General features: G+C 34.1%; 2 protein-coding genes and 2 non-coding genes across 4 annotated transcripts in view; 3 read left to right on the top strand and 1 right to left on the bottom strand.

The window, feature by feature from the left end:
• LOC120414589 (forkhead box protein S1-like) overlaps positions 1-2,904 on the bottom strand; it is a 36,068-nt gene extending 33,164 nt beyond the window's left edge. The window contains exon 1 of the mRNA XM_039575829.2: positions 2,247-2,904. Within this exon, the coding sequence (XP_039431763.1) occupies position 2,247 (1 nt within the window). The 5' untranslated portion in view covers positions 2,248-2,904. The remainder of the gene's footprint in view (positions 1-2,246) is intronic.
• Positions 2,905-5,891: 2,987 nt separating this feature from the next.
• Positions 5,892-5,963, top strand: Trnac-gca (transfer RNA cysteine (anticodon GCA)). The gene has a single exon. It is a non-coding gene; the product is annotated as a tRNA-Cys (tRNA).
• A 2,611-nt stretch (positions 5,964-8,574) lies between these two features.
• On the top strand, positions 8,575-8,646 carry Trnaq-cug (transfer RNA glutamine (anticodon CUG)). Its single transcript has one exon. It is a non-coding gene; the product is annotated as a tRNA-Gln (tRNA).
• A 7,221-nt stretch (positions 8,647-15,867) lies between these two features.
• The window catches only part of LOC120414590 (uncharacterized), a 76,977-nt gene continuing 74,067 nt past the window's right edge, over positions 15,868-18,777 (top strand). The window contains exon 1 of the mRNA XM_039575830.2: positions 15,868-16,888. The gene's annotated coding sequence lies outside the window, so the exon portion shown is untranslated. The remainder of the gene's footprint in view (positions 16,889-18,777) is intronic.

Raw genomic sequence — 18,777 nt, 5'->3', positions numbered from 1 at the left:
ACAAAATTTAAATGAAAGTTGATGTTGAAATTCATCAAATAACACAGTTTTGACATTCATAATGCGAACTTATATCCAAATAATTAATAAAACAAGATGAAGTGTCCGGGTTTCGAAGCGTCCGGGAATTTGAATCATGATGGCCGATATGGCCGTTGGAATATTTTCCTAAGTTTATTTCGCCCCTTCCTTCAAAATCGGCTTAAAAATTAAGGTTGATTTTTTTTTCAAAAAACTATTTTTTAATGGAAATAAAAATCTTTCGAACTGAAAAAATATTCAAATGAATTTTCCTGCATCGATTATAGTGGACTCTCTTCACAGAAAAAAAAAGTTGAATTTTGGAATGTTGGAAATTTGGTAGGTTGAATATTACCTCTTGTTTTGAGTAATATTACATAAAAATGGGTAAAAATTATGAATGTTCATCAAAAACTGATGAAAATTCATCATTTTCTGGGGTAAAATTAATCATATTTTTTTGCCACAAAATCTGTCACCATTTCCTGATGAATATTACCATCATTTTTTTCTCTGTTGTTGTAGATATTTTGAAGGGACTGAAAAATTTATTGACAGCTGGAGCAATACTGATTTTGAGAAGATCGACAGCCAGAGAGTCCACTGTATTGGCATGTTTGAGTTTGTTGAAGATTATTTGGATTTTTTGTAAAATTCCTATGTTCAGTACACAGAAAAAATGATGATAATATTCACCAACAAATTGTGACAGATTTTGTGTCAAAAAAATAAGTGTAATATTACATCAGGAATTGGTGACTTTTCATCAGTTTCTGATGAATTTTCATCAGGTTCTCATTTATACATATTTTCTTTTGAGTAATATTACTAAAAAAAGAAGTAACACTCAACCAAACAAATGTTCAACATTCCAAAATGCAACTTTTTTGTTGTGTGCTGCGAAATATTTTGCCTGCAATTTTTTTTGTAAATACGTAGAGTTTTAGATGCTAATATTTGCAAAACAACAGGACTGGTATTTAATGTATTCACGTTTTTGTTCTTTTCATTAAATATTAGCCATAGAATGCAGTAACGTTTTTAAATAATTTTATGCAGTGAGTTGTAAAATTCCGAAATAATAAATTATTTTTCTTTGAAATAAAAAAAATGCGTTTAGGATTTTTTAAAGAACTATATTAATGAATATAAAATTGTAATTTACAAAAGTTAAAAATTTTAGCTTTACTACTATATAAGCATTTGAATTCAAAATAAAAGCTTTAAACTTTTAGTATCTATAATTAAAATGAAATATTTCAAGTTTTCATGGTTGTTGTTGAAATGCATTTTCATGTTAACATTAAAAATGCGCTGCAAACATATTATTGTTGACTTTTTATCATCCTTAACTTACATTCACTTTTCTTGCGATTTGCTTATTTTCATATATTTAAAATAAAAAAAAATGTTGTGAATAGTTAGTTAAAACTTGAGAACATTTTTTTTTAAATATGGACTTCAAATGTATTTTAATTGGTATTTTAACCCTTCGGAAATTGCGTACGCGTACATTGTACAAACTTTGTAAGATCACTTGCAAGAAGCAAACACGTGACTGTGAAGGGTTAAACATGTTGCTTTTTTGATTGATATTTGAAATTCGTTTTTTATTTTTAAATGTGTGTGTTATCATGAATAAATTGTTGTTTTTGCTAAAACGCTCAACCAACTTGAACATAGTTAGCAAATTGCGTGAAAATATCGCACAACAATTTTCGATTGCACTCATAAAACGGTGCTACATAAAATAAAATATGCAATTATCAGTTGAATATTGCTAAAATTATATTAATCTCTAATTATAATTTTAAATTGTAGTTTACTTTCAAGTGGCATATTATTTTAAAATTTAAACCGGCAAATCCCAAAAAAATGATACAATTTGCTTGAAAAATGCAAAAATTAAAATCCTGGCAATTGCATATGTTTGTTGGTATTATTGCAAAATGTATTGACGTTGATTTTTTTTTAAATCGTGTTTTAACTACCTTGATTAAAATTAAGATACGTTGTAAAATGTAAATTCTTCTAAGAAAAATTAAAATTAAAATTGTTACGTATTCTAGTTTAAAATTAAAATTGTTAAGTATTCTAGTTAAATAAGTAATGCATTTTAGTTTGTGTTGCAATTTGTTATGCATTTTCCGGCAACCATATATTTTTGTTTGGTCAATTGCACCCATTTTTTCTTTGCACATAAAGAATAGCCAAAGAATACTTACTGTAGTCTATTTCACTTCCGATGAGAATTTTCGAAACTTTTAGCGAAATGGTGCAGCCGCCAAATGGGGTTCGCTTCACCCACAACGGAACCCAACCGTTGCAGATAAAAGCTCTCCTCTCCCGAGTTTTCCTCAAACTTGTGATAACAAGCTCGATAATTCCCGAAACCACTTAAAATCCGTCGTCACACTAGATCATTTCTCACTTGTTAGAAGAAAAAAAATAAACTAACAGAAACTCGATAAGCTAATCCGGTTCAAACTTGCACTTTGCTTTTCTTCTTTTAGAAATTTGCCACAATATTTTCTTCACGCCGCGAATATTTTTCAAACAATTTGTACGACGAGCTTTTGCGATAATCCACCTGATGTTGCGATGTTTGCTGGCTGCACAGAGTTTTGTGTAGTAAATATCGTGCGGTAGTAAATATTATCATCCAAGCGGTTCAATATTTACGAAATTCTTGGGAAAGTTTTCCTCAAACTTTTGAAAACATCGATAAAACCTCACATAAAACTGATTGAAGTTTTTCCCTGGCACTTGAAACGAAATTTCCGAAACTTTCCTCAAACACCACACAAATTTAAGCCACTTTTGCTTCCTCGCAGGAGGACCCGTTGAGTTGTTTACTAAACGAAAATTGGTAACGTACTAACGCGACGAGGAGTTTACTTTTTCGCTTTTAGTTCGCGACTACGACGACGACGACGACGGAATGAACCTCGCGAGCTGGCGTGTTGGTGATCGCCGTCGCGACGCCACGACGTTGTCCTCGCAGTCACAAACACAAATACGATGACGACGATCGAAGCGCAGCAGAATTTTTCAGCACTGCAGCCATGGGCAAACTGATGGAAAATCGGAGCTGCGATGTGCGCTGGCGCGAGGGTTCACGACGGAAAGGGATGAAAAGTTTTTCCTCCACCTACAATTTGAGTATGACTCTTCTAGGTGGTGGTTATGGAATGATGGTGGATGTGACGGTATTCATTACTTGATGGAACTCACTGTTTGAACACATTAATTTGAGAAAAATAGGATATTAAATATAAATCATTATTTTTTGCACGGTTAAAATTTCATAGGAATAAAAAAAATGCGTGATTTAGAAAATATTAGCATTGTTCAAAACAACAAAAATATATTCTGAAGCCTTAAATAGTTTAGGCAAAAAAAAAATTCAGCAGTAGCACATTTATCCGACGAGGTTTACCGAGTTGAGTAAACATGACGAGTGCTGAAAAATGCAATTTATGCTAACACCCTGTGAATTGCGTTTTTTTAGTCAAACGTTTGTTTCTCCGTTGAGCAATTTACTACGTTTTCGCGAATTGACTTTTTATCTAACTTATCATTTGTTGATTGGATGAAACTTTTTCCATCGATTTCTTAGGTCCAGATTTGGTGTTGTTGAAGTTGTTAGTTATGATTAGGACTAGGGTTTGGAGAGAAAAAATTCAGAGAAAAAAGCCATATTTTATTTACTTTTTGCCACAAGAATTCGATTTATACAAACTATACACCCTTCTTTTTTTCTTAATTTTGATTTGTTTTAGTGGGTAAAAAGTTGACTTTTGAGTGGTATAACGGACGTTTTGTTTTTCGCCAGGCCATAAATAAAAAAAAAAGTGAAATAGTGACCCAATGAAAAAATCATGGGAATCATTTAGAGATGTAAAATTGAATTTGTTTGATTGTTTATTTTCTCTGGAAGGTTAAGATTTGCACCTTCAAAATTTGATAACCTAAATTTAATGATAATAAGAGTCACTTAAGTAAATATTCGCTGGAATCAAAATTACTGTTGTGGTTGCAAAAATTGCGAATTAATTTCAGAAAAGTTTCCTATTTTTATTTTTGTTAAATTTAAATGGTGTTCATATTCATCTTTCTCTTAAAAAGGCATAAAATGTATTTAACAAGCTGCAAAAAATCTCTACAATTTTCGTTTTTGGAAATCCGACCCTAAAATTTGAACCAGTAATATCTTGGAAATTATTGATCCGATTTTTTTTGTTCAAAAGTGAAATTGAAATGTTTAAAATTTTCTTAACCCTTTGAAAAAAAAATATTTTCACATTTTAAAAATACGAGTCACAAATTTTTAAATTAGGCTTGATGATTGACAGCTGTCAAAATGGCCGTCATTTAATATGAGAAATGGATTCAGTAATTTAATAAGCAATCAATTATTAAAATTTGTAGCATTGAAATGGAATCGCAGAACTTGATTTTAAAAGTACGAAATTAAAAGAATAGTATATTTTTTGATCATGATTCAATTATCCGAAGTCCCATACCTTCGGATAATCGTGCTTCGGATAATCGAAACTTCAAAGAATCGAAAAATTGGACAATCCAGTCTGGACTGTAAATTCTGACAAAAATATGTGCGTTAAAGACGATAAATTGAACAATAGTCGAATTTCGAAACTGATTATCGTTGAAAAGGAGAACTGTCGTCCCGTATCTCCTTGACAGTTTTGGAAAATTCGTGATTTGTAAGTAACACACAAATCATGATACGTGCTCTATCTCAGCAAAAAGCTTATCAAATTGCACAAAACTCGACAAATTGCAAAATAAAACCTCTTCCAGCAAAATCACTCCTCGCCAAAAACCGTCCACCGGTGATGACGCCAGTCTGGGGTCATTTGAAGTAAATCGTGACCACCTCAAGAGCGCAACGCTCCTTGGTGTGATGGAACCTCCAAAATAAAACCTGCAACCCAGCGTGTATTTATGTGGGTCGCGCCTCGTTTGCAAACTTTTCCTCGCGAGGCAGCTTATTTTTCACGAGTTGGCAAAAACAACCCCACTCTAGAGCCAAGAACCCTGCCCAAATTTGAGCGTTCGATCCACCTGGAAGTGTCTTGGTTGGTATCAATTAAACACATTTTTAAAATAAGATCAAGATTTCCAAAATTTCAGATTTTTACTTAAGGAAAAAAAAAAGAAAAATATATTACTATTCCAGAAGTCAAAAAGCACAATTTCTGCAAACAAGCAGTCTTTCCAGCCTTTGGCCACGGTCATAAAAACTGCCAACGCCGGGTTGGTGAACTGCCGTGGGCAGGCCTTACGAGAAGGTGTCGCAAGGTGTTAAATTTAGCATGTCAAACACTGCCACGTTCTATACCTGGCGCACCGCCCCGAAGGTGGCCCTCGTGGTTGTGATTAAATTTGACACTGTTTACCCTGACCAGTACCTGGTTTCGGGTGTTGTTTCGACAAATTATTTGAAATTAGACCCCGATTTCCCACAACCCGAGCTCGTGCGACTTTACTAGCGGCAAGTCTCGGGGGTTCGGGTGTAGATAGTGTTATCACCGAGTAGTTGCACACAGAGTTAGTGCACGTGGACCTTGAATGACATTTGCCATTACGGGATGATTAAATCAGCAATTTCTACTTAACGAACTGATGAGAGCTGATTATCAGCGGAAGAAAAGTTCATTTTTTTTGCCTTGCATTGTGCGTCATGCAGTGATAACATGGTGAAGGTTTTGCGTTAGATTTTTTTGCTGTACTTTGCTCGTATTTTATTAGAAGATTTATTGTACTCAAGTCGCAATTTATGTCTAAAATCAAGACAAAACCCAAACATTGCGCGGCGTTTTCACTGTTCAGACCCTAGTCATCAAGGGGATATAGCTCAGTGGTAGAGCATTCGACTGCAGATCGAGAGGTCCCCGGTTCAAACCCGGGTGTCCCCTCACTAGCTTTTTTGTACACTAGTAGGAAACGCATGTATGTTTAGTAGCTTCAGAACTTAGTCTCTTCAACATCTCTTACACTCGCCATTTATCTAATTATCTTTTTCTTAAATTTTGACGAAAAAGTTCATGTTCATTTCTGATTTCAATTTAATTGTAATGTTTTAACCATACCTTAAGGTGCTAGATTGTGTCCATCACTTTTGGGACAATGACTGTCAATGATTGTTCTGAATTCGGGGTCCAGAAATAGTAAATTGAAATGAAAAAAATATCACTATATGTAAAATGCTTCTACAAACAACAAAAAGAAAATTTTTTGATTGAAACATTCTGAATCAAGATTTGAATGTTTTTCTAAAACTAACATGGCCGCCAAATGGCCGATTGGGGATGATGCCTTCCAGAGCCTTAATATCGGAAATGTAATGTGTAATTTTACCAAATAAATTGTGTAACATTACTAATATTTATGTGTAATTATACCTTTTTATCTTAAATTGAGGTAATCTTACATCATAATAGAAATAAATAATAGTACACAATTATATTTTACACCATCCAAATCTACCTAATAAACTGTGCACCAAAGTCCAAGGAAATTTGAAAACGTCAAACATCAATGTTCTACTAATTTCGGTTGTTCAACGACATTTAATAGAAGAAATTTTAAACTTTCAGAATATTTTTGGGTTGGTGCACAGTGAAAAAAAAATCAAGGTAATATTACATCTGGGAAGGGGTACTTCATTTATGTCAGAAAAAGTGGGATCTTAGCGACAACGGGGTCAAAAAAGTTGGAAATGCAACCTTAGCCGACTGTATCTCGGCGAAAACTCAACCGATTTGGATGGTTTTTATTGCATTCGATCCGGAAGAATGTCAAGAATCACCTCCAACAAGGCAGATCCAAAACAGATGCGTCTATCCTTAGTAACAATAAAAAAGGCATTTCCAACTTTTTTTTCCAAGAGTTCAAAGAGCCGGTGAAGTTGCATTTCCAACTTTTGGGCTACAAGTGTTAAATTTCAAAATCAAACCTTACTTTTCAAAAGAACGCAAGTTGAAAAAAATGAAAATATATTAATTGAATAAAAAAACGATTAGTTTTGATTTTAAGTAGTTTAATGAATGTAGGATTGCTATTATGTTTGATATATTTAAATTTTTTGGAGAATGGCTTTTTGGGTCTTAACTGACCTTTTCAAATATCTTTAATTTAGGTTAGATTTAAAAGTAAATAATTGTTTTTACATTTCACAAGATTTCAACAGCTCAAGTAGCACATTACATGGTTACATTGTGCCACTGTCATATAAGCATTTCCAAGCCCAAGACCTTCGAGAGCCCAAGCTTAGCTCAGCCATAAGAAAGAGGCATTTTCTGTACCCAGTCCAGGCCAACCTTGGATGCAAGAAAATCCCTGACTCTATCCGTAGAGCTGAGCCGCCGCGTACGCCACTGTTTACCAAACATATCTGCGAAAGTTTTAGTAAATATTTACGACACGGATGCTAAAATATTTAGCAAACTGGTGAGGTGAAACGGTTACGGCCAGCAGGGAGTTCAAGCACGTGTTTGTCTTATAAACTTGGGGGAAAAGTTGAATCTTTTATTATGGCGGGAAAACTCCCCAGGATCATGATCGAATCAACGTTGAACCTTGATGAAGCACACCAAAATTCTGCACCAGGAAGTCATCGTTCCATCGAGGCAAAGTCCACGCTGGGGTTCCAATTGAAAGGCCGTCCGTGACCAATCCAATTGTTGTTGTGTGTACATTTGTGCAAATACTGCACTCGTTTGCTGATTTGTACACTTCTGTTGGTATCAATTTCAGTTTTGTAACTTCGCCGAGCTGGGTCCGCTGGCTTTTCCGCTGACCACCGCACATTAAAAGGGCATCCGTATAGCTGCTACTGGGCACTGCTGGTCCGTCGAAAATCCAGCAGCATGGTTCAACAGCTTATGACACACATAAAAATCGATACTGTATTGTTTTATTTTGCTGCCGGTTTTTTTTTTCTTTTCTCAATGGTCAGCAAATATTTGTCGCTTTATTTATTTCTGCGAGCTCTGACTCTGGTATCGTTGAGGCGAGCTGAAAAAATGGTCACACTTTTTCAAATGAAAACACACTTCATAAATGTGCACGTTCAAAACAGTGCCACTGGGTCAGTGGGTCTCTAAATGCTGCTCGTTGCCATTTTTTTTGCTCAAGGTGTACCAACTACACCCCGGTGCAGGTACCTGGGTTACACGGGAACTGGGACTGGCCGTCCACGATGGTGGCGTCTAATAGGGGGATGGCGTCGCTATTTTTAGACCACGTTTTCCACTTTTTCTCATCGAAACCGACTACTTTATCGACTTCATTTTGCTGGGCGAGATAGGACGCCGTCTATTTTTAGACGATGACTCAGCACTTTTCCACTCTTGCGCTTAAAAAAACCAGGTGGCAGCACGATGTAACGCCACGTCCCTATGTTGGTAAATTGTTTGGAAAACCTAGTTTGAAAACTTACTCTGCAACGATTTCTAGAGCAGTGCACAAAGGGGTTTCTAAGCCAAGCCGAGGTGGGACGGTTCGTAGGAGGTCCGAACCAACAGCGGTTCCATGGTGTAACGGTTAGCACTCAGGACTCTGAATCCTGCGATCCGAGTTCAAATCTCGGTGGAACCTACTTTTTGTGCGGTGGTTGATAAAAAAAAGTGTTGATGAGGTCTGTTATCTTAGAATAGATCTCTTATGTTTCTCTAGCTGCTGATATCGTTGTTCTCTCTCTTTGATAACGGGAAGAGTTGGGATAAAGTGTTATAAATATCAAATCTGACTTTGTACATCACCGTTCGGCTGTGATTCAGATTTTTAAATAAGTAAACTGCCCATGATCACATAAATGTCCCATATGCATTTTCTTCGATTTCGAGTTATTGATGCAGTTTGGTTCAAAATCGTGTGCTATTTCAAAAGAGCCTATAACATCTAGTACTTTGTTATAGAAATCAGGAGGAAATCCAGTTTTTTCGTGAAAATTTAACACGTAGCCTTATGTATAGGAAAACTTCAAATGCGTTTTTCTCAGCTTGCTGTTTTTGCATATGGGACATTAATGCAAACATGGGCAGTAAACCGTTTGCTAGAAGTTAGGCTACTACAAGTACCGTAAACCGTGGCGACATTGATGGGATTTCAATTTATTTTTCAAATTCTTTTCCAATGGTAAGACTTGTCTCAAAATTTATACTTTTTTTTTAAATATATACTGCAGTGGCCACACAATATCCATGTATGTTTTTTAAAACCCATTTTTTCAACAGAGCTTTAAAAAAACTTTCGTTGAAAATTGCTAATAAAATACTAAGGTGACTTTGACGTCACTGTGTTATTATAAAATTCAGCCTGAAAGTGTTCCAATTCCAATAAAAACTTCAAATTAATCAATTGAAAAGTTGCTTTGAAAGATTTTTTTGAATAAAAAAAATCATTTAAATGTTAGTTTAACTAGTTTTGTTAACTGTTAATAAATATTACACAAATTAAAGGTTAAGTAATTAAAAATTCTCAATTTCGATCAAATTGAATTATAAATTGAAGTTCTCATAAAATATCAAATTTGGTTTCCACCAAAAAGAATTTCGTAGCATGTATCAACAAAAATCAAATTTACTAAGAAACTTGTTCTATTGAAAATGCCTTCAAATCTGCAGATATTTTTGAATTCCGTTTCAATAACACTTAAAACTTGTATCTTAGAAACTAATTTAAATTGTTCTTAGTGTTAAATTGTCCAAAAAAATCCAAAAATACATTTTTAGATTTTAACTCATTTTAATCGAGAAAATCAATCGAAACTTCGGATAATCGACTCTGGACTGTAATCCAATTTATCAATGTTTCATAATTATCGTTTAATGACTTTTAAAACCTTTAAGCTTTTTTGAGAACTACTTCTTTAGCTACTTTAAACACTGCACTACCACCAAAGTTTATGTTCTGTAAAAAAATATCATCCTAACAATGTCACTCCGGTTTAAGGTCCTTCTTCATAAAAAAAATCAAAGTGATTAGAGTTTACAGAATATGTCTAATTCGTTCAAAAATAAAAAAAGGTTACCAAGATAAATGCAAATAAAATTCTGAAAATGATGGAAGAAAACCAAATATCAAAAATATAATAAGAAAAGTAAAAGTTTTTGTAGAACAAAAGTTGCTCAAGATGTAGAGATTAAGTTAAACTTACAAATTTAAGTAACATTTTAATTTCAATCTACTATACAAACAAATAAAATTATTATTTTTTCAATGTTTGATTGGATTTTGAAGTGCGCTGTTATCCAAATTTATTTTTTTTATTTTTTAAATTATTCTTTTCTTTCAATTTTAAATAGTTTAAGGTGTTAACAAATGTTTGACAGGTGATCAAAAGATATAAGGTGGGAAAGACAAAATGTTGAAAGACTAATGCCGTAGTAACAGTTCAATAGGGCGAATCTGCGTTTGTAAACAAGCAGTCTATCCCCCTCTTACTTGACGTGAACTGTCACTTGAGCGAAAGGGATAGACTGCTTGTTTACAAATGCAGATTCGCCCTATTGAAATGTTACTACGGAATTGTCAACAATACGTTTTCGTTATAGAAAAAAGTCTCAGTTCAACTAGTTTCTGATAAAATTACAGTAGCATTTTTTCACTCAAAAATATTACAGAAACTAGAAACTCACAACACTCACAACACTAATCAAGAAATAAAGAAATGAATGAATGGAACAAAACTAACAGAAATATTTAAAAAAACAAGTTAAAAATTATTTTGAGGGAATTTAAAACACATTGAAATGTTTTGAAATTCAGACTTTTTCCTGTTTTTCTTAGAACTGCGTGTTTCCAAAATAGGGAAAATTACAGGAAAATTACTGAAAAAGAATTTTTTTTTAAAGAATAAAGAATCTTTAAATATGTTTGAACGAATGAGAAAATTCACAAAGTTTTTACTAAACAAGAATTAAATATTTGTATAGATTGAAAAAACTCACAGAAAGAAACATTATTTTGAAAAAAACTTGTTAGAATCAAAACCAAAATATAATTTTAAAAAAACTTCATGTTTGACAGAATGAAAAAAAATAATCAGATAAATATCACGGAAATATGAATACATTATTTCTAAAGAAAAAAAAAATTCTTGGCGAAATGTTCGAACTCAGACTTGTTTCTTTTGAAGAATATAAAACCTCTCAAAAATAATATTATAACAAGGAGAAATTATTTTGTGTGAGATATGGCGCTATTCAAAATGTTTGCGATGAAATACTTTTGGTTGAATTAAGCCTCAAGTTCTTGAATAATTATTGTATTGTAGTACATACCGAAACCCTCTGAAATGCATTATACACATTAAAGCGGCCTTTACAGAATCTACAGAAGAGAATCTGTGAGTTTGTTTTGAGTGAGTGGTTGTTGAAGAGTCTATGTGTTATGCAATTTTAATGAGATGTCAAATTGTCAGCAGATACTTCAGCGTTTGAATAAGTTTTTTTTATAGATTTATTAGGCTTGGCAATCGCAGTGTTTCCATGGGTTGAAAATGAAAATCAAAACCTTGGGAACTATTAAAATTCCTTTGCCCGACCCGAGAAATCATACTCTAGTCGTCTGATCCACATTGCACAATACCTTATCGAATTATCGATTTTTATCTTCGGAGTTCAACTGAACCGCGTTTTCCTCAACGTGGGCAACGTCAGACGACCCCGCGGCTGAAGTTGAATCCATTGTTTACGAAAACAGTTGCGCGCTTGCTTGAAACACAATCCTTTAGACTAAACACACACACTCATACTTTCTCCCTGCCTTTAAAGAGTGGCCCCCCGTTAGTAGCTCGTACTAACGTGCGAGCGTTCGAATCACGAATTCGAGACTTTCCCTTGGTTTTTTTTCTTTTATCTTCAAACATGACTTGGCTGTGGAGCGTATGACGGGTTCCACAAGTACGTGATTTTTGCCCGTACGCAAATCAGCGAATCGAGTGAGTTGGCCGCCATCTTTATTACGGTATTTGGCCCGCCGCAATGCATCCTGGTTGCAATTGCATCTCTCGCCACTTGACTTGGCGGTACTTTTATAGAAGGGCAGAGTGAGGAGGTGTTTCCGGGCGAATTAGCGTCAAGATTGTGATATCTGGTTACATTTTGACGGTTTCTAGAACACTTTGAAGCAAACTTCGAACTTTTACTTAATTTAAAAATTTAAATTAAATTCAAAGTCAGAAAAAAACGGTCAAATTTGTATTACAAGTGGCAATCTGACCACCACAGTTTACAAACGTTATTTTTTCGCATGCTTCTATCTAGAATTGTGTCCATCAGTTGAGTCCTAAAATCTCCCAAAATCTGTTATTTTAATTAGTTTCTAATCAAAATACAAATGTGACAATTTAACACAACACTGACGTTCTGTCGGACCGCCAACATCGCGCCGCATCGCCCAGAAAGCGGACCATCTGGTGCCAAGTGTAAATTAATCCACATTCGCAATTGCACTGGACTCGTTCAATTCCTGGAAGGAAATTAAATTTTTGCATGGCGTTCTCTGTTCCAGCTTGGGTGGTTTTGGAGGTTAGGTGCGCGCAATCGTCGTTGTGGAGCGAGGTGCAATCAAAGCAAGCGGATAAAACTTGCTACTGCTGCTACTTCGTATGAAGAAAAGGAAAATGGTTACGCCCACTTGGTGGGAGGAGTCTGGGGTTAATTGCCTGCGTGTGTGTTTGTGAAACGACGACTTGGTGTGAGTAGCAGTGTGGCGATAGAGAATGAGAGAAAAGCCGATGTTCATGCAAGGTGGTGATGATTTTTCACGGTTCAATTTTGTGAGCTTAACAATTTAATTATTTAAAAATTTCAAAAAATGTTTAAAGATAAGGTAATATTGATATTTTACAGCATCAAAAGTCAATTATAAAATATCACGACTGGAAAACGCTGTTGACAGCGTCCGTGAAATCGTGAAACAAACTCTCATGGCTTTTTCATGATTTTCCGTATAAATGAAAGAGAATGAATTCAATAAAACTATGCAAAGCAGTTGGCAATTTAGTGAATTGAATCATCTTTGGAAATTGATTCAATATTTAAATTTAATTGTTTTTTAAGTACTTTTAACGTGTACTTAAAATTATCTTTATTTTATTTTACTATTTTAAACGTGAAAATTCAGAAAATTAGCAATAAATTATTTGAGTGATTTGAAAATAAATTGGGACTCGTTATTTACATGCTATTGTTATCATATTCAATGCTTCAATACATTTTTGCATTTTTTATTACCAAATCAGCAACACGAAAAAACAGTGCTAAAAATGTCATTATAGCACGCATTTGAGTGCTCAAGTACCTACTTGTTTCGAAAACTAAAACTTTTCGACAATTTTTTGGTTCTTGATCTTACCAAACATATAGAAGGCAAAATTAAAGAGTTTTTAGTTGCAAAAAATGTGATATGCAACTTTTTGCAAAATTCGGTCTTTGTCGTATAAATGTACGACTTATGCAGGTTGAATCAGCTGAATAAGCTGCCCAGCTAGGTAAATAAAACAACAACAAAAATTTTTAACTTACCTTGATTTGTGTTCTCTCTGTTGATTCAGTTTTTTGAAAGTACTCATCTTTTTCTCCTCCTAAAAAGTTAAGGCCTGATCTACAATGTTCGAACATTATTTTTTCCTATAACATTCATTGAAATTAAATTTTGCTTTGAATATTATGAATAGTAATTCAAAATAAGGTTAGACGACCAGAAACGTCACAAAGCTGACAACACAATTGATTTTTGTACATCCAGATTTATTTTTTAAGAGGTTCTACAAGCTATTGTCTTTCATATATTTGTAGGACCTTTAAAAAAAGCTCTAGATATGTAATATATTTAAATGTTTATTTTTTCATCATTTTTTACAAAAATAAAATAAATTTCAATTTTGAGCCTAGGTTTCACAATTTTTAACCTCATTAAATTAAAATCTAAAGAAAATCGCTAAATATCAATTAGGTTATCAAAAAAGGGGGGCCTTAAAATGCCCTATTTATTTAAAATACAAAACCAATATTATACAATTGTGTTTAAAACATTCTTGAATGAAAACATAAATAATTTAGAAGATACAGAGAAAATTGCTATGGAGCACCCAATTTTAGTAGTAGAAATGTCAGTTCTTCCATAAGGAAGTACAATGTAGAAAAAGGCAAAAACTGTTCGAGTGGAAGTGGTCCATAGCAAAACCTTTTATTATGCAATTTTTTTTTTGGACAAATGAGAACCGGAAATAAATTTTATTTACATACTTTTGATTTGGTTGGTTAAAACTTTGTGGGGTCCTTCCCTATAACCAATGAAGCCATTTTATATCATACAAGCTGTCATACAAAAATGGTACGTAAATATTCGTAAATCTGTAACTTTTTAAAGGATTTTTCTGATCGATTAGGGTCTTCGGCAAAGTTGTAGGTTTTATTAGGAATATTCAGAAAAAATAGGTACAAGGGTTTTCCCCCACTCATTTTGAAATTTAGTTAAAAAAAAAACATTTCTCAAATTCCGTATTTTTAAATATGTTGCAACTTGCAAATGCAACTGTTAAGCCAACTTTTAGAGAAAAAAAGTTTAAAAAAAAAATTTTAGTGTTTTTTTTACTTTAGTTTTTCATGTGAAATTAAATTTGCAATCGAAAGGTACAATACGCTAAAATAAAGCCACCTAAAGTTTAATAACAATTTTTCCATTTTTAAAATAGTGTTCATTATTGTCCCTTCCTGAAAATATTTTTTTAGAAATGTTCAGGGGATGAGACCTCTAATTGTTGAAATACAGCGAATATAAGAAAATTGAAGTTTTTCAAGTCTCAACACTTTTCAATGCTAATATCTCAGCAACGAACGGTCTTGTTGTAATTTTTAGGTATAACGTTAAAAACACGATTAAAAACCATTTCTGATATTTATTTTTTTTTTCATTTTAAAGCGGTATACGCACTTCGGAAGGAACCGGTCAAGGAAAAAATCAAATGGGCAGCGGCGGCAGCGCAAGCAAGTCAGAGAGGGTGAAGGAAAGCCCCAAGAAATCGCTCCCTCTCCTTTGTTCCGCTGTTCGTAAAGCTGTTTCTTGACCCCTTTCCTTCCGATCTGCATACTAGCCTTAATGCAAAAAAATGTTACCTGGAGCCAAACATTTCATAAGGGCACATAACTTTTGTAAACAATAGTTTATCCCTTTCACTCGAATGATAGTTTACATAAGGTGTGAAAGGGACACACTCTTGTCTAAAAAAGTTATGTGCCCTAATGAAATGGCAAGCACGACTTTTGGACGAACTGTCACTTTTTATACGGCGCTCACGCACACTATCAAAACAATCGTTTGATAGTGTGTGTGAACAATAACATCTCAAATTTAAGTTTAATTTCAAGACCAAATTTTCAATGTTGAAATGAGATGGTGAAATTTTATAATATATTCAAATAAAATATTTTGAAAATTTGTGAAACAATACTAACATTTCAAAAGGGCCATACATTCTATATTACGTCGCCCCAATCAAAACTTATGAACTGCAACGAAAAAGTCCTCCAGAACTTCAGGCACAACAACAACAATGATACCAGCACGCCACAGACAGATAGAGCCAGCGCTTCGACGCTACCGACGCGCCATCTGCCGAATGCAAGCTGGTACTACGAGTTTGCGTTCCCACTTGACAGCCGCAAACTTTGACGTTTCTCTCGGTTTCAATTTCATCACCAAAACACCAACATAGCGAGAGAGAGAGAGAGAGAGGAAAAGAATCGCGAGAGAAGAAAGCTCATCGCTAGCCAGCAGTGTGAAAATTTGCCCAATCTATCAGACTGTTCATTCTCGAAGTCTTGTCTCGGCGGGTCGGACCTTTGTGCGAAACTGCGTTCCGAGTTGGGATTTTTTTTCTGCCTTAGTGGAAAAATGATAATTCTGGACTAACCCTGGATTACGGTGGAGTTATTGTAGCGGAAAAGTGACGGAAAGGGTTCCCGGGAGATTCCCGGGGTGATTTCGATCCGTAATACGAGCTGGAATAGTGAATTCCGAGGTATAGTGCACCTTAGAGGGTAGACCCCCCAGGAGAAGTTGCAGTAGAGTAGCTGAAGAGTGTGTGTTGGAAATCTATTTCGAGTGCTAGTGGAGTGAAGAAAATAAAAAGTCAAAATAGAGCTAAAATTGGGAAAAATAAGCTCCAAAGAGCAGGGGACTTGAAGTGGTAAAGTTGCAGCGTAAATGTCTAGTGTTGCGTAAATCCGTGCTCGTATGCAGCTGAGAAGTTCTACAGCCTGGTGAAGGTTCCATATTTGGGGAGAGTGGCCATTGTGGAGTGTGTTGTTTTGGTTGCCCAAGAAGAAAAAAGTCCACGTCGTGGAAAAAAAAATAGCAAAAGAACCCTCTCGACGTTGTCTGCTGCAGTGCGAAGTAATAAAAAAGTAAGAACTCCTGCGACGCGGAGATTGTACCGCAGAAGAAGAAAGGTTCATGTTTTGAAAGTGAATTCATTTTGTGTTTTGCCTGTCGATTCGAGAAGCAGTCACGAGTGTCTGCGAGTCTACGTGGAAAGGTCAACGCAGAGCAGAACATAAAAAGTGCATCCAAGCTGGGATAGAAGAAGGAAGACTGTCGTCGTCGGAATCCCGGGAAGGGAAAACACATCGAGCAACAGAGAAACTTTGGAGTACGTAGGAGAGAAACCTGAGTAGCGCGGTGGTTCCTGTCAGGACTGCAAGGATTCACTTCTAGTCACCAGACATCTAACCGGAACATTCGAGCAAGAGAACGTCAGGAAACATGGAATTTGTGGCAGCCAGAAGGATATTCTGGTTGGCACATTAGCGCAGGAGGGAGATTTTTTAAGGTAGGTTATTTCAATGGTATTCTTACTTTGTTGAACTTAAATAAATTCCCGGGATTCCCGAAATTTTAATGGAATTATGCAATTTTCTTACTTTTTGGCATCAATGCTTGAAAATGTATTGATAAAACATAATTTGATTCAATTAAATTTATTTGTTGAACAACTAAAATTACGATATTATGGAATGACAATAAGATATCTATTGAAAAAGATTATTATTATTTTACGTCGTTAAATCGAATGAAAATTGATTTGGTATAATTAAATATCTCAATAATGATTGTGGAAGGAGGATTAGTTCAATTCGTTAAACAGTTTCGAAATAACTACAGTTTGATGTCAAAATTATACGAATCACTGGTGCTACCATGGCCATTAGAGGATTAAACATTAAAGAAGGAGAAATGATGTCAATTTATTTATTAATATGTTAATTATAAAAACTTGTTGTTCAATGAAAACACTTTTTAACGAGGCAATTATTAAGCTGTCATTTAATAAGCTGAAAACCATGTAACATAAACCATACCATGAATAAAACCATAAAAAATCATTTAAAAATAAACTACTTTGTTATACAGTCCAGACTCGATTATCCGAAGCCTCGATTATGCAAAGTTTCGATTATCCGAAGTTCGATTATCCGAATGTATATGAGGGAATTCGAATAACCGAATCACGAACAATTTTTTTTTTGTTTTTACCATCAAATTCGAGTTATGCGGCCCCATTTTAGTCGAATAGTTGGTTGCCCAATAAATAGTAAAACACATTTTTTTCAATATTTCATCACCGCCATATTGGCCGCCATCTTGTAATTATTTTTTTTATCACTTTAGTAGTAAGGGGAGCTTAAGTATGGCTCGACAATCAAAAATAAGACAACGAAAAAATATATTATTTTTGCTGATTCGATTTTCCGAAGTGATTTTTTTCCGAAACCATCAGATAATCGAGTCTGGACTGTATATGAAAGCTGCAAATATTTGGAAACTGTCATTGTAATTTCGTTAAAAAGTGCTTCAAGTAAAAATGCATGATTATTATAAAAAATAAACCTTTTATGTCATATGTGTCAATGTTAATATTAATCACATTCACTCAAATTGATTACTGAGGCAAGTTTAAAAGCTATTTTATGATTGTACCATTGTACCCAATGTCAAAACACTTTGATAAAGAAACAGTATTTCTCAACGAAACAATAGCGAAAGTATCTTATTTTGCTTCGTTAAGCTTATAAAATAAGAAAAAAATGTGTATTTTCTTGAAGCTGTATGATTTTTGAACAAGCAGTCAAGCCATTTATTCACCCTTACACCAATTTTGACCATTTAAGTTTCTGTCCTATACAATTTTGTTGCAAAATATTAAAGAAAACCAGAATCAGAACAATTTTTAATAAATTAGTTGAAAAATTTTCGTTTCCCAGGATTTTTGTAGCCCCGGAAATGGGACGCTCTAGCTATAATCTGCTTTATAGAACTTGATATATTTTGATTCGAGTTGCTAGAGACTTATTTCTAAGAATAGCCATTAAAAAAACCATCCTTGAAAAACTCTTTTGAAAATTACTAAGTTTGGAAAATTAGTTTAAAAGTCATGCGAAGGATAAAAAATGTCTGAAAGATAAAAAAAATCAGAAATGCTTATTTAAAGTGAAAAATTTATTGAGGATTTAGCGTCACTGTTTTTTAAATATAAAAATCTTGCAGATGCTGTGAATATTCAAAAACTTTCAGATCTACTTATAACATAATTTTGAAAATATATATGATCTTTCTGATAAAGTAAAATAAACTGACAGCACTGCCAAGAAAAAAAATATTTTTTTGGTATGTTTTAGAGAATTTAATAAAAACAACTTTTGAGCCAAGACTCAAGGGCAA

The sequence above is a fragment of the Culex pipiens genome, chromosome 2 (assembly GCF_016801865.2).
Source record: "Culex pipiens pallens isolate TS chromosome 2, TS_CPP_V2, whole genome shotgun sequence".
NCBI lineage: Eukaryota > Metazoa > Arthropoda > Insecta > Diptera > Culicidae > Culex > Culex pipiens.
Note: the sequence above shows the minus strand (reverse complement) of the source record. Positions and strands in the feature narration are given on the sequence as shown.